The 25565-nt window shown below is 39.9% G+C and overlaps 1 protein-coding gene across 1 annotated transcript in view; it reads left to right on the forward strand.

The window, feature by feature from the left end:
* Map3k5 (mitogen-activated protein kinase kinase kinase 5) overlaps positions 1–25565 on the forward strand; it is a 210988-nt gene that overhangs the window by 98001 nt on the left and 87422 nt on the right. The window contains exons 8-9 of the mRNA XM_038339073.1: positions 14262–14374; positions 24274–24433. Coding sequence (XP_038195001.1) covers positions 14262–14374; positions 24274–24433 — 273 coding nt within the window. The remainder of the gene's footprint in view (positions 1–14261; positions 14375–24273; positions 24434–25565) is intronic.

A 25565-nucleotide genomic window follows, 5' to 3' on the forward strand; every position in this document is an offset into this window, starting at 1 on the left:
TGACTCTGGTGGAGGCTCCATGGCTTCTCCCTGACTCCACCTTCTTTCTCCCAGCGTTCAGTTTAGTTTTTCCCCTGCCTACCTCTATTCTACCCTGCTATAGGTCCAAAGCAGTTTCTTTATGCATTAACCAATAAAAGCAACACATAAACAGAAGGCCCTCCCACATCAGACCTCTCTCCCTCTTATAAAACTGAAATTCTGTACCCTTTAAATAGCTTCCTCTCCTCCCTTATCTGAGCCCCTGGGAATCACAGTTCTACTTCCTGTTTCTGTGAAGCTATTGGAGGGACCTCATATTTGCTTTGCGATTATGGTAACTGACTTAGCATAACATTTACAAAGTTTATGCATGTGATAGCCTGTGCCAGCATTTCTTCCCTTTTAAAGGCTGACTCCTACATAGCTCTTCTCATATATATATATATATATATGTATATATATATGTATATATATATACATATATATATACATATATATATATCACATTTTGTCCCTCTGTCTCCAGACATGTTGGTGCTCCTATCTTTTTTTTTTTTTTGGTTTTTCGAGACAGGGTTTCTCTGCAGCTTTTAGAGCCTGTCCTGGAGCTAGCTCTTGTAGACCAGGCTGGCCTTGAACTCACAGAGATCCGCCTGCCTCTGCCTCCCAAGTGCTGGGATTAAAGGCATGCGCCACCACCGCCTGGCTTGGTGCTCCTATCTTTTGCACATTGTAAACAATCCAGCTGTGAATATTGATATACAGATATCTCCCCAGAGATCTCAATTTCAGTTCTTTTGGATGTGCATACTCAGAAGAAAATTGTGGCTTTAGAAAAATGTTTCCGATGACATTTATCATGACATATCAAATTATAAAGCAGATTATAAAACAGCATGGCTTTTCTCTTTTCTGGAAAAAAAGATTTTGTATAAATGAATGGAAGAAGCATTGTTGGGGGCTTTTAAAATTCTTCCTCTGAAATTTCCATTGTGAGGAATGAGTGTATAAGTAGTTGGAAGTAGAGAGAGGGCTATCCCCTGGTCGCCAGGTCACGGTGGCAGGGGAGGCGACACTCATTTCCTACATGATGCTAATCTCACGGCCCAGGTGGCACCGGCAGAATCACAGCTGTTATGTCACGAAGGAAGAGAAGGGACAGCTGGCTGGGGCGCAGGCACTCTCCAGCTGGAAATGAGCAAGTCGAGAACATTTGCTCGATGGGTACTGCCCATCTCAACCAAGATGCCAGCGCACATGGGGCTCACTTTACAGTCAAGGGCTTACCAGTGGTGTTAATCAGAGGAAGTTTGTGAACAAATTCCGTTACATTGAGAGCATGAATGAGAAGTGATTTGTTTTAAATGTAATTATGATACAACTGCATTTAGATGCAAAATACTGCTTCTCAAATGCAATACTGAACTGAACATATTACAGCGCATTGGCTCCCTTTCAACAAATATTTAGTACTAAAACATAAAAAGTGACAGGAATGGAAGTAACTTCATGCTATTATTCAAATATTGTTGGGATTCTCTTACCATGTGAATGGTAAGGTTTCTTTCCCCCCAGATGAAGTTGCCTTGTTTTGATTTCCGTTGCTGTGATTTCATGTGACCAAAAGCAGCCTTGAGGAGCAAAGGGTCCATCACTGAGGGAAGCTGACTTAGGAAGTCAAGGCGGAAACCTGAGGCGGGAAACTGAAGGAAGCAGAAGCCACAGAGGAATGTGGCTTCCTGGCTGGCTCCCCCAGCCTTGCTCAGCTTGCTTTCTCACCAGCCTAGGACCACCTGCCTAGGGATGGTGCCTCCCAGAGTGGGCTGGGTGCTCTGCATCAATTAGCCATTACAGAGAAGCCTCGTGGACATTCCCACAGGCCCATCTGGTCTAGGCAATCCTTTAGTTGAGGGGCCCTCTTTTTAGGTCACCGAGTTTGTGACCTGTTGACAGTTGATGCAGGTTTCCTCTACTTTAACATTACTCTTGGCTCATTTTAGTTCTTTCTTAATAATTTTTTACTACTCACCACTGTAGATTTCTGTACATAAAGGTATGTTCATTTATCCTCCTACTAATTAGATTGTAAAGATTTTAGCAATGTAAAACTTCTTCTTTGGTGTATTTTATGGGTATATTTTAGTAGTATTGCTGTAGCAACTTTTTCTTAAATGTTAGTTTTTAGCCTAATAGAACTGATTAACTACTGTATATGTTGAGACATTGTGTTTTCCTAGAATATATTAATGTCATTAGAAGATACAACCTTTATCCTTAAGAAAAGCAATTCTCTCTGATTTTGTGCATTTTATGTTTTCCTGTCCAACTTGCCTGTTTTACTTTGTGAAATAAAAGAAACAAAGGAGGTGGCCCTGACTGTAGAGTGCTTGCCACATAAGCACGAGGACCTAAGTTCAGATCCCAAGTTCCTCCTGAAAATCAGACACAGTGGCAATCAGGAGGTAAACCCTAGAGTCTTCTGTTCAGCCATACTATCTCAGTCAGTGAGCCTCACGTTCAGCAAGATACCCTGTCTCATAATGTCTTAAGGGACACCTGTCATTGACCTCGGGACCCCCACATGTACATGCATAGGCATATGCCAAAAAATGAGATGAAAGGCAACTAAAATAATTTTTAAAATACAGACCAAGGGTAGACCATGCTAGGGAAGAAGGCTCAGGCTTTGGAATCCAGCAGAACAAGGTCAAGTAGGAACTTGACCACTTCTACACTGCAGGACTTGCTCCAGTTTCCTTATTGTCGGGAACGCCCCCTGGGCACAAACAGTTGTCAGTGTCTAAATACCGGACCCCAAGTGTCACTACCTAGTAAGAACTCAATAATGGGAGGCTGTGACTTTTGTACTTTCTCTTAGTTTGGTGTTCACCACAGGTTTCTCTGGTAGACCACATCACAGGAGCTGTTGTATTAGTATTAATAGCATTCTCTGTAGAAAGACCAGCTCCTACAGCTCCTAGCTCAGGCTCCTAGGTTTGGTGCATGTCTTCGTGGATGTGCATTCCAAACTGCAGGAATCATTTGTGGCTGTGATGCAAGCATTTTTTCCTGGCCATTCCTCCAGTGGCTGGCTGCTCCTTTAGGTTGAGTCTCAGAGGGAGAGCAGAGTGGATGACAGAAATCTGGCGTTGACGAGTTTGGACTGTCAAGAAGTTTGCTGCCACAGTTTGCTTACTTTAAAATGACTCGGCTTCAGCTAAAATTGTTTTATTATTTTAGCATCTGTGTGTACTTTTACCAAGTGTGAATCTTGAAATAAATGCAAACTCAGTGGATCTCAATAAGAATGAAGCTTTGAAAGGGAATTGTAGGGAGGGGCTCTCGAGGATGGGAAGGAGGCTGGAGGTAGTTTCCCAGGATGGAAGAAAACTAGAGGAGATGGGATTATAGTTGTTAAATCACTTTATATGTATATGAAATTGTCAAATTTATTAAAAAATTTAAAAATAATATATAATATATTCAGATTATACATATATATATATGATATATATAGAGAGAAAATTTACATCGGGGAACAAGAGAATACAAATGCTCACAATAGTGATCTACATGTTTATATGACTGATATTTCTAATCAATAAACTTTTTAGTAATGAGAATCACATACATATTCTTTAGAAGAGACTAAACCTTCCCTAGCTATACATTAACTTCCTGTTAAAGGTATTATGCAGGGAAAATAAATTCTTTATTAATAGTGTCCTCAGTATATCTATTAAATAATGAATTCCAACAGTATTAAACTGTGGCACAGGGAAGGTGATAGGCAAACCACTCATGCTGTCCTAGGATGAAGCTCATGGCCATATGGTGTATGCACATGGGGACTGAGAGCAGTAGCAGAAATCAACAGATGTGTATGTCGTATGGCCTGCTGTGTTGGTCACTTGTTACCTTTGGTCCTTCATTGTGTGTTGAGTGTAGTTACCGGCATTGATTCAGGAGGCCCAGTGATTCAGGGCCTGGGGACTCACTGGCAGCTGGAATGGTGAAGTCTCTGCTGGCCTGAGATTCACATTCATGTTGGGGGATAGAGTAGAACCTCTTGTCATTAGTTCATATTCCGAAGCATACAGGATGGGCCAGGGCTTTCTTTTCTTTTGTACCATGCTAATATTTGGATTTCAAGAAATATTTTTATTGTACCCACATTTGTCATGCCCAGTAACATGGGGTTGTCCACTGAGGAGTATCTCTTGATTCTTTTTTATATGAATACACACACACACACACACACACACACACACACACACACACACACACACACTAATATGTTATACGTATAATTCTGTCCCTTTTTGTTCCTTTACCACAGCAGCATTTTTTTCTTCTCATTCTCTTCCTTTTTTCCTGTTTGCCTTCTTCCCTCTTCCCTTCCTTACCCCTGCTCTTCTCTGCCACCCTTTCATTTTCTATTGAACTCTCTGCTTAGGTCTTTTCCTCATTTTATTAAAATCTGCAAAGAATCGACTTTCAGTATTGCTGGGTTTTAAGTTGCATATCTACTTCGTATTTCATTGATTTTTAAAAATCATTTCTTCTACTTCGGTGATAATAGATAGCCCTTTTTGCTAGATGGAAACTTGGAGCATTGATTTTTTTTTCCAATCTTTTTCCTTTCCCAGTACATTCTGTGAAAGGTATAAGTTGTTCTACTCCCCAGAAAAGTCAGTATATTGGGCTTATTATATAGTTCCATTCACATGTAGTTGTCAGGGTGATTTCTACTGTGATCTTCAGAAGTGGGATGTCCAGTATCCAGATATATCTTTCTTATTGCTTTCTATTTTGGTGCAGTTGTGAGAGAGAACACACGGCATTATTTCTGTTCTTTGAAACCTGTTTAGAGGTCCTTTCTTCCCTAGAAGGAAGCCTGCAGGTATGGGGAGCAGCATCTCAGATAACACAGATTAACATGGCATGCTGTGCTGTTCAAATCTCCCATACATCTGTTGATATTCTTGTGTATATGTTTGATCATCATGGAGTGTTTTATAATCTCCAGCTACTATTGTAGACTCATCTAATTTTTTAAGTTCTATTGATTTTTGTTTTGTATGCTTTGAAGTAATGGTAATAGATGCATGTAGGACTATTACATTTTCATACTATATTCTTATCACTATGAAGTACTCTGCATTGCTTTCTGTCTTTGTCTTTTATGATTCTGGTCTGAAGTTGACTTGTTTCAGATATTAATATAAAATCATTACCTGTGTTCTTATAATTAAAGCAACTCTTTAAAATATATATATTTGTATCTTTTTCTTTCTTTGCTCTTCTTGTTCAGTTCTGTTTGTGGAATCTTTGTATTTTAAGTCATGGACATTTAATGTGGAAACTGAAGAGTGGGCTTGTGTTTTTTATCTTGCTGTTCATTTTTCATGTTCTTTGTTCATTTTTTTTATGCCTGCATGATATTTAACGAAATAATTGAGCATTACCTTGTCTTGTCTAATAGCCCATTAGTTCCTTAGTAATACTTCTAATTACATTTCTTTAGTAGCACCCTAATGGTTACTATTACATCCATCTGAGCTCTTTAAAGTACAAGAACTGATAGAATGGATATGTGTGTGTGTGTGCGTATTCATTATATATAATATATATGTATATATATGTATATGGAATTTGTGACAGTGGCATACAGGCTGTGCTCTGGGTATTCTAACTGTGTCTTACAATGGAAACATGAAGAATTCAGTAGTTGTTCATCCCACGAAACTGAATGTCTCACCAGACCCAATCTGCTACTAGAGTTCTAAAGGATTCCTGGAGTTGTTGATCTTGAATGTGTTAGAATCCCAAAGTGAAGGAATGCTGCCATGGACCGGCTCAGGGGAGCCACTCAGACCGTGGGAGAAGCAGGGTTTTAGTACACAGGAAGGCACAAGTTTGGCGAATGACAGACAGACACAACACACAAGAGAGTGGTTGGAATCTGCTGCGATTTTACTGAATTCACGTTTTCATTATATAGTATTCAAAGAAAAAACAAATCAGAAGGTCATGTATCATTGGTTGGCACAGTATGAAAGCTTCTTTTAGTCACATCAGCAATATATAAGAAAAGTATATTATCAGGAACAGGTCTTAGACATAAAGCATCCTTAGAAGAGGAAATCTTGTCCTTGGGAATGTAAACCTCAGACAAGTGGTTTCATCTTATGAATGGAGAGTTTCTGTCTCATTATCGCTATCATGGCCCTTCTACTTTCTAACCCTTTCTTTAATTCATCTAGTGACCAAATATGCCTTAGCAGCTCTCTGCACCTGTTGAAATATACTTTTTAGTACCTTCTTATGCAGCAGACACCATGGGGGTTGGGATCTAGCAAGCCTATGCATAAAGTTCAAAGTATAACTTAACAGTCTTTGTCCATCAACATTAACCCATCTATTCCCTTGCTCATCATACTCCCCGTGTATGACAAAGGTTCTGCTGTAGTCTTATACATTCTCATTCTGTGCTTCCCTACCCCAGAGCTGTTCCTGAAGAGAATGATCCTTGTCTTGTAGATATATAGAATATCATTATTATAAAAGATATTGTGCAAAGCCCATATCCTGCATAGCCAGCTACTTGAGAAACCTGTCTATGCCTCAGCGGTGGCTAATACCGGGCCGTCTGCCATTGACCTCCAGGAAGCCTAGTCCCATAGGACACATAGCTCCCATCCGGCATAATGACATATGTCATGTCAAACAGACAACACTGGAGTTGGTGTGGCAGAATGCCTCAGAAACAGAGTAGATGAACCTGCCAGCGGGAGTGAGGGCAAACAGTCAAAAGCAAAAGTTTCCTTCTTCCACATCCTTTTATATGGCTTGTTATGAGAAGATATGTCCCAGGTTAGGTGGGTCTTCATGTCTCAAGTATTCAGATCAAGAAAATTCCTCACACCAGCCTACAGTCCACAACCCCACTGAACCTAGACAGCAAAGAAGACCTTAAGAGAGACATTACATGGATCTACATAGGAAGGAGAATAAGACAATATCTCCTGAGTAAATTGGGAGTGTGGGGGTAGTGGGAAAAGGTAGAAGGGGAGAGCAGAGTAAGGGAGGGGAGTGGACAAAAATGTATAGCTCAATAAAAATAATAAAAAAAGAAAATCTTTACAGGCCAGATATTGTGGCACACACCTTTAATCCCAGCACTCAAGAGGCAGAGGCAGGTTGGCTGATCTCTGAGCTAGAAGCTAGCCTGATCTACAGAGCCAGCTGCTGTCTATGGGACAGCCAAGGCTACAGAGAAAAACAATCCCCCCCCCCAAAAAAAAAGGAAAAAGAAAAAAGAAGAAAGTTTCTCACAGGCAAGCCTAGAACTTGTGTTTTATTTAATTCCAGATGTAGTAAAATTGACAACCAAGGCTAGCCATCACAAGAAAAGACTCTTGAACTATACATACTATCTTAAATTATATTTCACTGTTTTCCTAGTAGGGAACCTTGATTTAAATAGTCAATAGAGGCTATAGTTGATTGAGTTTGTATATAGCGTTGTTTGCCCATTTTGATATTTGTTCTTTCTGCAACTCAGAAAGACTAGGATCACTCTTCTTTGGTCTGAAAACACTCTCGTGGTTTTTGTGGTATGGATCAACCAGCAATGAGTTCCAGTTTTTGCTCATCTCAAAGGTCCTACTTTATTATCCTAACTATGAAGTTGCATTTCTGCTAGCTTCTATTGTTTGTGTGACAAACATTACTGGTAGCTTCTATTATTTGGATCTCAAAACCAGCTCTCAGTTTTACTGAGTCTTTGGCGGTTTTGTGCCTTTAGTCTTCTCTGGCCAACTTTCTATTCTTTCTTCATTCCCTTCCCCCTCCCCTTTCTTCCCTTCTGTTTCGGGACTTCAGTCATATATGATGAAGGCTCGTCCACTGAGCTATATCTGTAGCTCCCCTCCAGTCAGTTTTAAGATTTCTCTCATGAACCAGATGGGGTGATGTGTGCCGGTAGAGACACTGAGACAGGAAAGTCCCTTGTGCCTACAATTTGGCAGCAGCTGGGCAGCCAAACAAGGCTTTGACTGAACAGTATTTTTTTCTCTGTGGGTTTTTGGTCTCAGGATTTGGACTGTGTTATTTTATCTTTCTTGAATTTTTCTAAACTTCCTGGGTCTGTGGGCTGATGTTTTCAGCAGCTTTTGAATATTTTTATCCCCATCTTAAGCTATTCTCTGTGTTACATGTCCACTCTTTTCTGGGCATATAAGGATACATATGTTGGGCTTTTTAACTAGCTCCCATGTGTCTCCTGTGCCTTCCTCTTTCCCCTTTTTCTTTTTCTGTTCTTATTTCTTTCTCCACTTCATTTTAAATACTTCATTTACTGTTTTATGTTTGTTATTTTTTTATTTCACCGAAGCTCTCTTCTGTTGTGTTTAGTGTGTTTTTAAGCGCATGTTTATTTTCACGCATGGAGTATGTGAGAGCCAATATTGTTTGATATTTGTAGACTCCAACTCCGTGTTGCTCTTTTTCTTTGCTTTGTTCATGTTTTCCTGTTTTCTTCGCCTCAGGCATCATTGTTTTATACTTCGCATCTTAAAGAACGCACTCGCTAGCGAGGGCATCAGCCTTTCTGGCCCGTGTGGACTCTTTGTGTGTGGTTCACCTGCTCTGACTTCCCGTGATTCACACCTCTTCATCTTGCACCAAGCACCCTGCACTCCAGAATTAAATTAGAACCAAAAGTCACGCTGTGTTCTCGGAAAGAGCATGGAGGACAAGAAGCTGCTGATGTCAGCCACTGCGACTGAGTTGAATTGTGTCTGAGTTCAGCTTGGGTTACCTAACCTGTCCGTTTTGTCCTTATCTTGGCTGTGACATTTTGACTTTTGACAGAGAGCCTGGAAAGTCTTGTCTACCTCTTGATCCCTTAAACACTCTGGGAGATTTCTTGTCCACATTTTGGGGTTTGAGATTTAGCTTTATTCTTCTGTTCCAAACCTTAGTAAATTTCTTGTTTGTTCAGTGTGTGTATGTGTGTGGTGTGTGTGCATGTTCGTGTGTCTGTATGTGTGCCTTCAGATGTATGTGTACATGTGTACATGTGTGAATAGAGGTCACCATAGGGTATTTTCCTCAATTCTTTTCCAGCTTGTTTTTTAGACAGTCTCTCAATGCACATGAAGCTCATTGATTCTCCTAACCTGCCTGGCTAACAAGGCCCACATATCTACCTGTTTCCACTCCCTAGTGCTGGGGTTATACTGCTGCCCCACCCAGATTTTTCTGTAGGTTCCGGAAGTCCAAACTCAGGTTCTCATGCTTGCTGGGACATCTCCCCAACTCTAGTAATATCTTTATGGAGCGATACCTTTTATGTATGTATTCCAGGCTCCTTTGTCTAATGAGACTTTAACTCAGTGGCACTTGGGCATTGGCATCCGTTTTTACTGTCACCCCAGCATGACCCGTCCCAGAGTCCTGCAAAACCCAACCCATCCTTCAGGGTACGTCCTAGGGAAGACTTCAGCCATATTGCCTGAGGCTCCTTCACAATCCACAATCCTTATGCAATTACCTGCATCCCACTAATTTTGTTTCCCCCAAATAGACCTTCAAATCGACGGTGTCTCTGCTTACGCCAGGACGAGCCCCCGGTCTCCTTTTTTAGAGCATTTTCTTCTCCAGAATTGTGTTTTATTTTCCTTTAGAGATGTTCAACTTTCACCTTTTTAAGTGACATCATTTTTAATTGGAAAAAGAAAGGTTTATTTTTTTCATACATATGTTTTGATCAGTTTCCCTTCCCCCAACTCCTCCAGATTTCCCTGACCTCTCTACCCACCCAATTCCACTGTCTTTCTTTTTTTTAATCTCCTTTTAGAAAACAAGTGAATAAAAACCATAATAATAATAATAATAATAATAATAAAAGAATAGGAGAAAAACACATACACTTCCTAAAAAAACAAAATTAGAAACCATAACATACAGGCAAAAAGCTGGTAAGGCCAACACTGTCCAAACAAAGTGTCTTAGGACTGTTTTTGCTGTGATGAAACACCATGGCCCAAAGTGACTTAGGGAGGAAAGGGTATCTCCCTCCAAGTTCCATATGACAGTTTATCATCAAAAGCAGTAGGGGCAGGAACTCATGCAGGACAGGAACCTAGACAGGGGTGCTGCTTACTGGCTTGCTCCTCATGGCTTGGTCAGTCTGCTTTCTTATAGAACCCAGAACCAGCAGCCTAGGGATGGCACCACCCACAATGGGCCAAGCCTTTCCACATTGGTCAATAATTAAGAAAATGTCTTACAATGGGATCTTATGAAGACATCCTCTCTGATGACTCTAGCTTGCACCTAGTAGACCTAAAACTAGCCAGTGCACAAAGTACCATGAGACAGAAAGTCTATGATAATGCCATTGAGTTTGTTGTAGAATGGTCATATATTGCTAGACATGGGACCTACCCTTAAGTGTGGTTGATGTACTCAGAGAGACTCCATTCGAGAGAACTAACTCTTTCTTTGCAAGCAGGTGCCAGTTGGAAAGAGCTTGCTTAGTGGTGCAAGCCCATGTTCACTTCTTCTCAGCCCTGTGATCGCACCCCACCTGGTCTGAACCTGTGCAGGCATGCTGCCAAGTCACTGTGAATTCATATGTGCATCCATCCTGTTGTGTTTGGAAGGCCCTGTTTCCCTGGAATCTTCCTGCCTCTCCTTCTACGTAGCTCCCCCGAGCCCTTGATAGAGGGGCTTGATGAAGATATCCCATTTTAGGACTTGGTATTCTAGAGTATCTCAGCCTCTTCACACTGCTCAGTTGTGGCTCTCTGTGCTGTCTCCCATCTACTGCAAGAGCAGGTTTCTCTGATGACGGCTGAGCGAGGCACTGGTCTCTAACAGAATTGCATTAGGAATCATTTTATTGCTATTTTTCCTTAGCGGGACAATAGTATTTGGTTTTCCTCTTGGCTCATAGCCTGTCTAGTCTCAGGTTCTTACCCACCTGAGCAGTGTCAGGTATGGGTTCTATCTCATGAAGAATTCTTAAATCCAGTCAGAAAGTGGTTGGTTACTCCCACAACGTTGGTACTACTATTGCCCCAGCGTTTCATGCATCGGGTCACTGTTGTCAATGACAGAGTCTGTAGCTGGGGTGGTGGTTACCTTCCTCTTCCAGCAGCATGCAGAGTACCTTCCAGTACCATGAACACTTGTCAGCAGGGGTAAAAGCTCTATATAGGCACCAGCATCACTTCTCTGTGTTCAGCGAGATAATGTAAATGGAGTCTTCAGCAATAGGGCCTTACCATTAGTGTGTGGAGAGCAACCAATAGTCTTGGCAATAGCCTGAAATGATTATGGATTACCATGGGGCCTCTTTGGCCAACAGCTCAATTAGATGCAACCCATTTACTTGGCAATGGAGGTTTTACTTGGCAAAAGATGTCTCCCCTTAATTTAAATGGTGAGTCCATTTCAATTTCTCTTATGTATGTATGTATGTATGTATGTATGTATGTATGTGTGTATATATATGTACGTATATATACATACATACATACATATACATACATACATACATACACACACACACACACACACACACACACACACACACACACACACACATATATATATATAGGTTTTTCAAGACAGGGTTTCCTTGTAGTTTCTAGAGTCTGTCCTGGAACTAGCTCTTGTAGACCGTGCTGGCCTCGATCTCAGAGATCCGCCTGCTTCTGCCTCCCGAGTGCTGGGATTAAAGGCGTGCGCCACCACCACCCGGCTGTATGTATATATTTTAAGAAACTTCTCCAGTAGTGGGTTTCCATCTGATGCCCCAAATCCCCTTATTGTTAGTTGCCCCTTCCTATATTCCTACCCTTACTCATCTCTTCCATCCCGCTCCCTGTTTAAGGTTCTCACTCCAGGATCCCCAGTTGTCTCCCTATAACTGTATATTCTATTTCCCCTTCCTTGGGAGATTGTATTCTCCCCACTAATCTCTTACCTAAGCTCTGTGATAATATGGATTGAGGCATGCCTATCACATGCCTAAATGCCAACATTCACATAGAAGAGCAAACATACACTATTTGTCTTTTGGGATCTTTTTTTTTTTCTAGAATTTTAGTTCAGTGTTTTTATGGTTGCTTTCAGCAGTCTCTGAAATATATAAAAGTGTGGTAGATAGAAAGATAGATGATAGATAGATAGATAGATGATAGATAGATAGATAGATAGATAGATGGATAGATAGATGATAGATAGATAGATGGATAGATAGATAGATAGATAGATAGATGATAGATAGATAGATAGATAGATGATAGATAGATAGATAGATAGATAGATAGATGATAGATAGATGATAGATAGATAGATGATAGATAGATGATAGATAGATAGATAGATAGATAGATAGATGATAGATAGATAGATAGATAGATGATAGATAGATAGATAGATAGATAGATAGATGATAGATAGATAGATGATAGATAGATAGATGGATAGATAGATAGATAGATGATAGATAGATGATAGATAGATAGATAGATGGATAGATAGATGGATAGATATAAAGATAGATAGATAGATAGATCCCTTTTCCTCTTGTATTGGTTACTTTTCTTGCTGCTCTGAATGAATACCTAACAAAAAGAAGTTCAGGGAAGAAGGGTTTGTTTGGTTTCATGGTTTCAGAGGATTCCAGTCCATCATGAGTAGGATATTCCATGCTGTTTGGTTCTTTGTTGAACAATATTGTGTGGTTTGATATTACTTGAAGAAAGGAAAATTTGATTTCTCTCTTTTCCTACACTTTTTTTTAAAAAAAATTAAGTGTCCACTTATCTGTTAACAAGGGTCTTGAAGACATAAATGAGAACTTGTATGTTATGACTTCCCTTGATGTGACCCTGGTTTTCCATTTAGAATGAAAGTATCTGCATTTCTAAAAGGGTACAAATATTTTGTATAGTTGGAATTTCCTTTTATAGTCTGTAAATCTTTATTGATGAACAGAGTCAAATGATGAAGATTAATGATTATTTGGGGGATTTTTGTTTGAATTTAGACATTTGTTCCCCTTAAAAGTAAGCCCCTTGAGGAAGACACAGAATCTTCAACATTCCGAAAGATGGGTTTTTGTTTAATGTTTAACTTCTTTTAAATTATGAGAAATATCAAGTACAAATGAAAGCCAAGAGTATAAATACACTACTCTGCCTACCACCACAGCTTTGGTATTCCTGTCTTTCAGCTATGATTTAAGTAGAATAACTTTTATAATGTACTTTTCCTTATGTAATCTTTTTTTTTTTTTTTTGGTTTTTCGAGACAGGGTTTCTCTGTGGCTTTGGAGCCTGTCCTGGAACTAGCTCTTGTAGACCAGGCTGGTCTCGAACTCACAGAGATCCGCCTGCCTCTGCCTCCCGAGTGCTGATGTAATCTTTTTTTTAAAGATGTATCTTCAAATGGTCATTTATGGGGAATCCAGTCTATGTTTCCTTCATTCTGATTTTCTTTTTGAATAAAGATTCCATTTCCCATTTGTTCATCTCTAGCAGATTCTGTAGGGGACAAGAATGCGTACTTTTACTTTTCTTCTTCGTGTCCAAATGAAATGATGTCGCAGCCTGCTTAATATTGCGTGTGTGGGATGCCTTAAGTGGCCCTGAGGATGTGTCACCTTGAAAACTGCAGCAGATATCCAAACACTGGTCCTTTTGAGTGTGGGTGCGCTTTCCACACTTGAAATTCAGGCTCATGGACATGCAGAAAATGGTTTTGTGCCCTTCCAGCTGAAAGTACTAGACAGCGGCACAGCCTTGGACTTCATCCATGTCTCCCTGTCGCTGGCATTGTGTTGTTTCTGTCACTAACCTGGGACCCAGCCCTTCAGGGTGTTGCCCAGGTGATTCTCCTCGGTGCCTTGTGTATCTCAAGGCATTAAAAAAATATGTTCAGAAGTTTCATTTTTTAAGAATTTATGTCATACATATTTCTGGTAGATGGTTGAAGACAAGAAAGTTTTACAAGACGGGGGTCACTAGGTCGCAGATGAATTCAGTATCGGAATCAGAGGACGTGGGGAGTCAAGGATGTGCAGTGGCTTACACATTAAATCCTAATAGCACACTAGATTCTGGGGCGGGAGCCAATGGAATTTTTTTTTTTTTTTTGCTTGGGCACTAGAGTTATGCAAACAGAAGTTACTGCGCACCCAGGGTTTCATGATTGAGAAAGTAAACTTGTACATTTCGTCTTTTTTCCCCCCTCCCTAGGTTCAAAAAGGCATTTGAGTCTGAGCCAACACTACAGTCAGGAATTAATTATGCAGTCCTCTTGCTGGCGGCTGGGCACCAGTTTGAATCCTCCTTTGAGCTTCGGAAAGTTGGTAATTGCAGCTTGATATTTTTAGAGGGAATCAAGAAACTGGACCCAAAGTCATGTAAAGGAGAAGACCCTTGTGCTTTTTATTATATCTAATCTTAATTTCGGGGTAGGGGTGCTAATGGATCCCCTGGATCAGAATTTCATACTAGTGTACGGAATCTGTATTGGGATATAATTCCCAGTCTTAATGTATCTTTTTCCTGGTTCCTGTGGTTACAACTCAAACTCATACTGATGGTACAGGTTCTTCCCTCACTCCCCAGGTCCCTGGGCCTGTTAGTTTTGTGGGATATCAGGCGTGTTTAAGATCATGTGTCCAGGGGCTTCCAAAAGAAAACGAAAAGTAGAGAGACTGATGGGGATGGGGATGCACAGCTGTAAGCCCAGCATGTGGGAGGCAGAGGGTTAGAGGAGCTTGACTTAGGAGCATCACCAGCTACATGGTGACCTCAAGGATAGCCTGGGCTACATGCGTCTCAAGAAGACAGCAAAACTAAAACGGAAGGAAAGGAAGGAGGGAAGGATGGAGGGAAGAAAAGTGGGAGGAGGGATGGAGAGAGGGAGAGGAAGGAGAGAGGGAGAGGAGGGAGGGAGTGAGAGAGACAAAAAGCAAGGAAGGCAGGAAAGCAGGCTGGCTAGCTGCTTGACTTCTAGTTTGCTTGTTCTTGTTTTTTTTGCTCTAAACACAGATGCCCCTGTGCTTTCCTGGTGGTGGGAGTGAAGCCCACAAAGTCCCTAAAGTAACAATAAAGTAATTAACACTCTTGGTGGTAACTGGTCCCCTCAGAGATGATTTCTGAATTGTTGCCCATGATAGAATGTGCCCTTTACTCCTGTAGCTGTAGGATTGTTTCATATACTGGTCTTCTTCTGGGATTTAAATAAATTAGGATTCACACCTTTGTGAATCAGTTTTGAGTGGTGGTTTCAATTTAGTTCTGGGGTAGCATTTTTATTATTATTATTATTATTATTATTAGTAGTAGTAGTAGTAGTAGTAGTAGTAGTATGATCATCATTATTATAGTAAGTTTCTTGACCCTGGAATGTCTTCTGTGGTAACCAGATGTTGTCTGGTGAATAGTTAAGCCCCTCCTTAGAGACCTTCCCAACTCTTGGAGGAATTATTACCACAGCCACAGAAGTCTTGTGCCTTACTTTTCACTAGTGAAAAAAAAAACACTTATGTTAGTTTAATTATTCACTATAAAAGAAAATTTTCTTAATATTTTAAACTTGAAAATAGTTTAAGTATCTCTAAGGAAAAATAAAGTCCCTGCTTTTTTGAAAGCATCTCTTAAGAAGGACTTTCAAGATCTCCATCATGAACTGTTCTAAGATATTTTTGAAGGTAAATAGAGTCCCAGGCTCAAGGAATGATAAAATCTAATGCTGACCACTGCTGGGTTGCACTTCCATTAAAGCACAGAGTTGGGTCACTCCACCTTTTGTCTAAAATCAAGTGAAATAATTTTTTGACTGATAACTAAAATCAGAGAAAAATGAACATCAACTTGTGCCTTTTAGAAGTGACTCCAAAATATTGCATCTTAATTTAAAAAGTCACTATAACCCAAACTCGCTCTCCATCAGTGGTCTCCGCATCTTGTGGCTGTGCTCTCTGGGTGGGGCCCTTCAGTCTGCATGGGATTTGACCCTGATTTGCATCCGTAAGTCGAGCAGTGATAGTGGTTTGGAAATGCACTTATTCTTGCTCTCATTTTCACATGATGTATAGATGAGAACAGCCAGCTCACTGAGGTTGGGAGAGCTGGAGGTAACTTCACAGAGTAAACACCATGTTTTCTGCCAAGAAGAGCTCATAACATAGGTTGAACAAGCACTTAAAACATGAGGATGGCTTTAAGGTTTTGAACATCAGGCTGGGAAGATGACTCATTCGGTAAAGTATATGCTGTGCAATCAGGAAAGCTTGATTTTGACTGCCCTCCTCTCCCAGCCCACATGAGAAAACTTGCTGTAATGGGCCACCTGCAGCCCTCTTTGTTGGAGACAGACAGGTGTGAGCCTGGGGCTCCCTGTCCAGACAGCCTACCCTACTTGGTAAGCTCTAAGCTAGCAAGAGACCCCATCTCAAAGATAAACAAATACAAAGACGAATGGCACTTGAGGAACCACACCAGAGGTTGACCACTGGCCTCCATACGCCTGTGTATACACAAACACCCCTAGATACATTTTCCTCACGTACACGGACATGCACAACAAAAAAATTAAATTATCGAAATCTGGACATTTCATCAAGTACGAAGACTTACAATTGAACTTGATGTGAATTTTAGCTTCTATAACAGCTAAGTTTCAAGGTTATACAATACTATCATGTAAAACATAAATTGCATACCCTCATTAAATGATACCTAGCTTTCTATGTTATATTTCATTCAGTCAGAAATTATGCCAATCAAAAATGGGCTGACCTAAAATTAGTATTAATATAGTAAGATTAGACTATGTGTATTTTCAAGAGAAACTGTTTAGGCAAATAAATTAATAAACTATAGTGATAATATATCATAATATACAAGGAAAAGAAAGCTAATGGCATGTTTGGCTTTTTTTTTTTTTTCGAGACAAGGGTTTCTCTTTGTAAAAACCCTAGCTGCCTTGGAACTAGCTCTTGTAGACCAGGCCGGTCTCGAACTCACAGAGATCTGTCTGCCTCTGCCTCCTGAGTGCTGGGATTAAAGGCGTGTGCCACCACCACTCAGATATAAGAATTAATTAAGAAGTAATTCTTAACTATCATGTCTGAAGCCAAAGATTCTTTTAGTCAATTTTCTATTACTATAACAAAATACCAGACGATGCATAGCTCACTTAGACCACAAGTTTGCAGGTTGAAAGTCTAAGATCAAGGCGCTCCATTGATCTGGTCTGGTCTGTATCCCATTATGGTGGATGTCAAGAGGCAACAGTTACATGATGGTGCAGGGATGTGGGTTCAATAGTGACTAGACGGGCTCTGACTTATGTAACAGCTCACTCTCTAGGAGCTAATGAAGGTCCCCATTAGAACAACCTTGATTCGTTCTGAAGACAATGAGGACAGTGACTCCAGTGATCTAACCACTTCCCTTAATTCTCTATGTTTTAAAGGTTCTACTATTTCTATTTCCCGTTACCACTATACTAAGCCCCAGCTTCTAGGACATGAACCTTAGAGGTAGATGTTCAAGCCATGTCCGAACAATCACACACTCTTGATTGTAGTTACGGGTCTGTTTAAGGTTATACTAATTGCTTCATAGGTCCTAACTTTTGGGTAATTGATGGTTCAACTACTTAGAATTAGCATTTAACACATAGGGCCATATCGTAAACCTTCTATTTTAAGCTTCATAAGCTTTAAAAATTAATATTCTAACATTAAATAAAAATAATTTCTTACACAGTCTGTGGAATTTTTTTAAATATGATACATTTTATAGGGAGTCAAAATTAGTGTTTTGGGTCCATATCAGTAATGGCAGTATAAGACAAAGAACCCTGTATTTGGAAATTGAGATGAATTAATATCTTAATCTCATTTTCTCTGAGCATTAAAAAATACAGAACGGGGCCAGAAATATAGCTCAGGTTGGTAGTGTGCTTGCCTGGCATGCAGGAAACTCTAGGTTTAACCCAGCAACATGTAACCAGTTCCTGGTGGCCACATCTGTAATCTCAGCACACAGGAATGGAGGCAGGAGGATCAGAAGACCAAGGCCAGTCCAGAGAACTCTGTCCACTTCACCTAAAAACAAAATCAAAGCTGAACCAGAACAAACAAAACCTCAAAACAAAATAACAGAAAAATTATGAAATAAATTCCTTACTGAATATAAAAATCTGTGTGTCAGTAAAGATTGAAAAAAATTAAAACAGAAACAAAACTCATTATCAACCACAAAGGACTCCCTTGTCCCTTACGGACAGAGCTTGGAAGGGAAAGGTTAAATACTTTTCTTTTAAGAAGGTTCTCTGTCTTACGTGTTTTGAAGCTCCTCTCCAGTTGGAGATGGTTCCTTACAGCTTTACTCCCAAGGAGGATGCATTCTTTTGGAGAATACCAGTTAATTAAGTAGAGAAAAGTAAAGCTAATGATGACAGGGATGTCATGGTAATTTACTGTGGCAGGGATTTCCAGTTAGAGCTGAAACCATTAAGTAAATACCTTCATTTAAGAAGCAGACATCTTGCCATATTTACATGGTGTCTCAGCAATTCCCTGATCAAACTGCTCATCACAAAAGAAAAGGTGTGCACACATGTACTGCACAGACATACGTGTAAGCAAAACACCCATACACATAATAAGTAAGTAACTTAATAAATCTTCAAAAAAAAAAAAAGAGCGGATGTATCTGTAGAAGGGAAGGGCCCTGCAAAGTCACCAAACTCAATCACTATTTTAAGTGATTACCATTGTTATGCTTCTGTTAATATTTCCCTTGTGAAATATTCTCACCAGAAATGTTTAACTGGAAGCTTAAGGTCCAATATCCATTCAGTAGGCATCATGAGATCTAATGAAGTAAGTTAGGCGATACTATGGAGTGCCAGTAGGCAGGTCCAGAATACAAGGGTATTCTATAGGACAGCATCTCTGCTTTGAGGAAACAATAAATAAAAAAACAATAAATAAAAAAGGAAGCATGACTGGGTTAGATAGATTAAAAGATACTTGGAGTCATAAATACCAAATGAAATTAAATAACCATTTAATTTACTAAGCTTAGTTATGGAAAAACCTAATGGGGGACATTTAGGTAATAATTAGAGGATTTATTTGAGTCAGGACAAATCTAATATATAACCTCAGGGAATTAATTGCTGTTGTAATGGAGAAAGATTTATAGAAGAATTTTCTAGATTCCTTATAATCTGTAAACATGAAATATCTGTGATTTAGTTTGAAAAGTTCACCAAAATTATCAAGAAGCTGAAAGACTAAAAATTGTCCCCAAACTGATCATTCATTGTAGTACATATGTATGTATGTATGCATATACACATGTAGATCTGTTTGGCTCCTCTGTGTTTCTTAGACATTGCATGCTAAGCTAGTGTTCTACCGCTAAATTACACTCCCTACTCCCTTACTATAGTATATTTTCTAGTTGTATATGTTTGAAATTCTTCATAATAGAAAGCCAAAATGAAAGAATTAATCTCTACCTTTTTTCAGAAGCTTCCAGATCTCTCTTGACTCTGTTTTCCTCACTGCAAAGGGAAATATCCCCTTGCTTGTTTTGTGTAGATTGAAAGAGTCAGCATTTTTAATGTGCTCAGCGCTAGGCAACTAATGAGTGCTTGGCCGGAGCTCTGTGTCCTCATTTCCCCATAAAACAGCCTTGAATTTAGTCGCAGCCGCCAGGTGGAAATATGAAGAAAAAGCTACACCATTGAAAGCTCCCCGGTGCTTACAAGTCAGCCAGTTCGAATGAGAGCTATGTTAAAATTCAAATTATATTGGCAGACAGTTCGATGGAAGAAGCTGTAGGAAGTTATATGAAATCACAAGGATGCAACACCCATTGCTTAATAACTTAAGCCAAAAAAAGTTTTACACAGAAGAAATTTACACACTTGGTAAAATTATAATTGATGTAATTGCATCTGCAATTATGCATAAAGACCTTTTAAAAATGTTCCAGTGACACACAGCTGCCCTCCCAGCACCTAGGAAGTAAGATGTTGTAGCCTAGAACCTAGTATAATGCTTCTTCTGAAGCTCTGCTCCATGGAAATAGCCTAAATACAGATGTGCTTCTATGTACTGAGGTCTATTGTGTATAAGTGCTCATGAGAAAGAAAGGTCTCCTAAGTATAAAAACATTAGAGGAACTGGAAGATGGCTCAGTCAGTAAAGTACTTGCCCTGAAATCATGAGGACCTGAGTTCAGTTCCCAGAAGCTCCACTGAACAGCAAAAAATAGAAACAAGCCAGGCTTGGTGGCACGTCTTTAATAATAGCACTCGGGAAGCAGAGGCAGGCAGATCTCTGAGTTTGAGGCTAGCCTGGTTTGCAGAGGGAGTTCTACCACAGCCAGAGTCACACAGAGAAACCCTGTATCAAAAAACAAAAACAACAAAACAAAAACCAAAAAAGTAAATAAGTAAATAAATGAAACAAACAGACTCAAAGCTGAACTGAAGGTTGCTCTTCTAATCCCACTGCTGAGAAGGCGAAGACAATGGATCTCCCAGGCTCGTTGCCCAGGCAGCCTATTCAGAGGCTCTCTGGCCTCCATACACACTTTCACATCATGTGCATGTGCTTGTACATGCATGCCCCTGAACAAACACAGGTTAGAGCCATGTTTTTAACACCAATTTTAAAAGCGTAATAGTTCCATATAATAACAAGTTTTGTTTTTTTAAGATTTATTTATTTCTTATGTACACAGTATTCTCTACACGTGTCCACGAGAAGAGGGCACCAGATCTCATTATAAATGGTTGTGAGCCAGCGTTTAGTTGCTGGGAACTGAACTCAAGACCCCTGGAAGAGCAGCCAGTGCTCTCAACCTCTGAGCCATCTTGTCAGCCCCAAATGTGTAGCCCAGGCTGGCCTTGAACTCGTGATCCTCTTGCCTCTTTCAGCGAATCCTACCAGTGTGCACTAGCACAACTGGCAAAACCAAGTTTTATGCGTCAGATCTGAAGAACATACAAGCTCATTTGCAAAACAAACAAAACATGAAAATATGGTTAGTCACAATGGCTTAAAAAACACAAAACACAACTTAGTGCCCGCACCTCCCATCTCCAACAAATCAACAATTAGATCCTCATGTGAGGAGGTTACTGAGTACATACACAAAGCTGGGTATACAAGAATGTAATAAAACATGGCTATCTGTCCATCTGTGCTTTGGTAAATAATTTAAGACTTGTCCATGTGCTAAAATACTATCTCTCATTAAAGATAATACATTTTGAGATTGGTGAGATAGCTCAGTGGGTAAGAGTACTTGCCACCAAATCTGATGACCTAAATTTGATCTTCAGATTTCCCATGGTTGAATCCAGCCAACTCCACCAAATTGTCCTCTGACCTCTGCATGCTCACTGTGGCGTGAGCATGATGAATGCATAGGCACACACACACACACACACACACACACACACACACACACACACACCCCACACACACAAAGGGAAGTAAATAGATTTAAAGCATTTTTGTCCAAATATTGAAAGGGTGGGGTCATGATCCTATGGCAAATTTATGCCATTGTTAAAGTCAAATATCACTACCATAGAATAACATTCTAGATTTAAAAAAAAAAAACCCGAATTTTATTGTAACCATTGTTGTTTTACATCTGAGCATTTTCAGAGTCACTGTTTGGAAGTTTGACAGCAGGACTCTCTATTAGATTGTGTCTGGATTTTACTATTTTCCTGGAAGTGTTACATAATAATAAGTTGTTTATTTTCAACCAAGGTTGATAGATACATTTTTAGTGTCTCTTTTTTTCCTTCTTTAACTTTTGGAGTGGGGATGCCCAGCTCGAAGATCTGTGGTGTGTTTGCACAAGCAGGTGCAATTGGTTCCAACTTATGAGAATATTTGGTGGCAAACTGTTCTCTTTTTAATTTATCCTCACAAAATGTGAAGATCATCCAAAGGTTCATTTTCCCTTAAATAAATTATATAATAAAAAGTAACTTAAAGTTAAAGTTTATTTTGTTTTAGTTATAATTCTCAAAAGGGTAAAATATTACTCTCAGAAAATATAAAGTAAACAAATGTAAATGATTTTATTTAAACCATTTAATGTGGAAATCTTAATATGACTATATGTCTAGTGTGGGAGGTGGTGGTGCACGCATTTAATCTCAGCATCTGAGAGGCAGAGGCAGGCTAATCTCTGTAAACTGGAGGCCAATTTAGTATACAGAGTGAGTTCCAGGACAGTCAGGGCTACACAGAGAAATTCTGTCTCAAAAAAAAAACAAACCCAACAACAACAACAAAATAATAATACATGTGAGTTAAAGAATGTTTAAGAAGTAATGAACGCTTTAACAAGAAATATTAGGATAAGATTTCTACACTTGATTTTTTTGAAGCTTGTTTATGTTCTAATAGGTCACAGATCTTGGGAGTTATATGCCATACTACACAGGAATTATTTGTACAGTAACTGAACAAAAATTTACAAGTTAATAAGTAAATTTTTTATTCATGAACCTTTAATAGGCAGTGGATGTAGTTTCCTTGGGTGGCCTCTGCCCCTGTAGCCTGTTACAATGATATGTCCTACCTTTTAGCCCTGTTTTTAAATATCAAAAATAAAATTTCGTGATACTGGGAATTGAACTCAGAATCTTATACACACTACGCATGTGCTCTGCTGTGAATAGCACTGAGCTATTCCCTCACCCCACACCTTTTATCCTGTTCTAGAACAGTCTCATTAAGTTGCCCAGGCTGCTCTTGAATTCTCTCTGTAGCCCAGGCAAACCTTCAACTTCTGATGCTGTAGCCACCTCCCCAGAAGCTGGGATTATAGGCATGTGCAACTAGATCTGGTTTCAAATCGTTTTTAAGGATACGAAGAGCATTAAGCAATTATATATATATATATATATATATATATATATATATATATATCAAATCAACATGATGAACAAATAATACAAGGCAGTTATAATAAACTGTAAGGAATGTAGACAAGCAAAATTGTCTTGAGCAAAGTTGGAAAATTCACATTATATTATCAAGCTGTGTTAGACAGTGACAGTAGCAGGCTGGGGCTGTAACTGTAGGATGCCTGCCTCTCATGCAGCAAATGTAACCAGTGTAACAAAGAGAAAATGGATGGTACTAATGGGACAGCGCTGCCTAGAGTCTTTGGCCTTATAGCTTCATAACTGATAATATATATGTAATGTAGTAGCATTTCACTTGTATTTTAAGAAATAAAGTTTGCCTGGAGATCGGGAGAGTGTCAGCCTTACACACCTTAATCCCAGTAGCCACACTAGTTGCCATAGAAACCGGACAGTGCATACCATTAATTCCGGTAGTGCATGCATTTAATCCCAGAACTAGAGAGGATTATAAAGAGAGGAAACAGCTCTCAGGCACAGTCTCATGCTGAGATTCCTAGAGGCAGGATCACCCTTTTGGACTGAGGTCGAGGTAAGAACCAGTGACTGGCTGTTTTGCTTTTCGGATCTTCGGGTTGACTTTATTGATTAAAATACAATAGAAATGCCACTACATTATATTGTGTGTGTTTATGTATATGACTATATATACAAACACACACTTGTATTTTAGTTCACTGGTAGATTTTCCAACCTACAAAACACAAGAAAATCCCCTTTCCCATTATTTCACGATCCATGCTATAACAACAATATACTGAATTTTCTCATCTTATATGTACCCATATATGGACACATTAAAATTCTAGACTGTGATACACAAATGTTGGGTTTTTCAATTAAATGTAATTTTTGCTGGGGCTGGAGAGATGACCCTGCAGTTAGCACTTGTTTCTCTTGTAGAGGACCCAGCTTCAGTTCCCAGCACCCACACTATGGCTCACAACCATCATAGCTCCACTTCAAGAGTTCAGACACTCTCTTTTGACCTCTGAGGGTGCCACGATGCACACACATATATACAGGCAAAACCACTCATACATATAAAAGTAAATAAAAAATATAATTTTTAAAAAATATTTTTATTTTCTTCTGTGTGTATTTTGTTTGGTAAGACATTATGCCCTTCCAATGCTTTTGATCCACATCAGTAAGCACAAACATAAAGCTATTTTGATCTTTCAGGACAGTGAAAACTTAATTTCACATCTAAATGAAAAATCATCCCTGCCTATCTGCGGTATAACACCCTGCTTCCTCTTCATCTCCTAGGGGTGAAGCTGAGCAGCCTGCTGGGTAAAAAGGGGAACCTGGAAAAACTCCAGAGCTACTGGGAAGTCGGCTTCTTTCTGGGAGCCAGCGTCCTGGCCAATGACCACCTGCGCGTCATTCAAGCATCTGAGAAGCTGTTTAAACTGAAGACACCAGCATGGTATTTATCAACCCTCGCGTGCGTCTGCAGCTGTGTTTATTAGATAGCCTCACGCTCTTCTTCAGTTTTACAACTTCTAGATTGTATTATTTCTTCTTAGGCTAATATCCGGAATCTACAGGAAAAATAAAATTTTCATGAAGAAAATGCATTGAATTAAAAGTTTTGATGACCTCGATGACGTCACTTAGCTTTTCCTATGGATTGGCCTTCCAAGCCAGTGTCACTTGTGAACTGTGTAGAGGTTGCACAGTCTGTGTCTTCCCATCTGACCCATACCCCAGATCTGAGACCACATCTTCGTCTCGGCCGCTCTGGGCTCCATTCCAAATGCTTGCTCTTTGTTTCTTTCACGATCCAGTCTCAGTTTGGGAATTCTCGTTCTTGGTTTTCACTCCATTTCACTCCTAGTGTGAGAGACACATTAGAGTGTTTTCTGATGTGTGTTTTAAAAAAATTTCAGACTGTTTTTGGGAGCTATCCAAGTCTCATCATTGTGTAGTATTAGAGAAATAACAAAATTCTTTCTATACTGTGGACTGCTTTAAAAATAGTACTAGTTCAGTTCCGTCACATGTAGTGACTGACTTTCAGGGTGAAGGCGTGGAAAAGTGTAACAGACATGCAGAGAAAGTCCCTTCCTAGAGCAGGTCTGAGTCCAGGCTCTGAGCGCCCATGTCCCCAGAGCTGTCTGCCATGTTAACATGGTCCTCCTGGTTTCTTACAGACTTCCTCATCTGCAGGTCTCTCTTAACCAGTCCTCCTCCATGGCATCCCTGCCCAGCCTTTCCTCTTCATCGAAATCCTTAGATCAATCCAGTTCAGTAGTTGTCAGAGCTGAGAGATAAAGTCCATCTTCGTTTGGCAAACAAGGTTCACCCTCCTCCTTCCCAAACCCTCTCCTGTTCTGCTCTGGGGTTCACGCTGCACTCTCTGTCTAATGAACATGCGGCGCTGTGGTGTTTGCACGTTTGAATTTAGCACTTGCCTAAAGGTGCCTTTCCAGCCTCCTTGTTCATCCACCCGGGGGAGTGCTCATCCATCATGTTTTAAGGAGGATGATGCTGACTTCAGACCTTCGTGTCCCCCCGACTCGCATCCCCATCCTGCTTTCCTGCTTCTGATGTTCTTC

Source organism: Arvicola amphibius, chromosome 8 (assembly GCF_903992535.2).
Source record: "Arvicola amphibius chromosome 8, mArvAmp1.2, whole genome shotgun sequence".
In the NCBI taxonomy this organism is placed as follows: Eukaryota; Metazoa; Chordata; class Mammalia; order Rodentia; family Cricetidae; genus Arvicola; species Arvicola amphibius.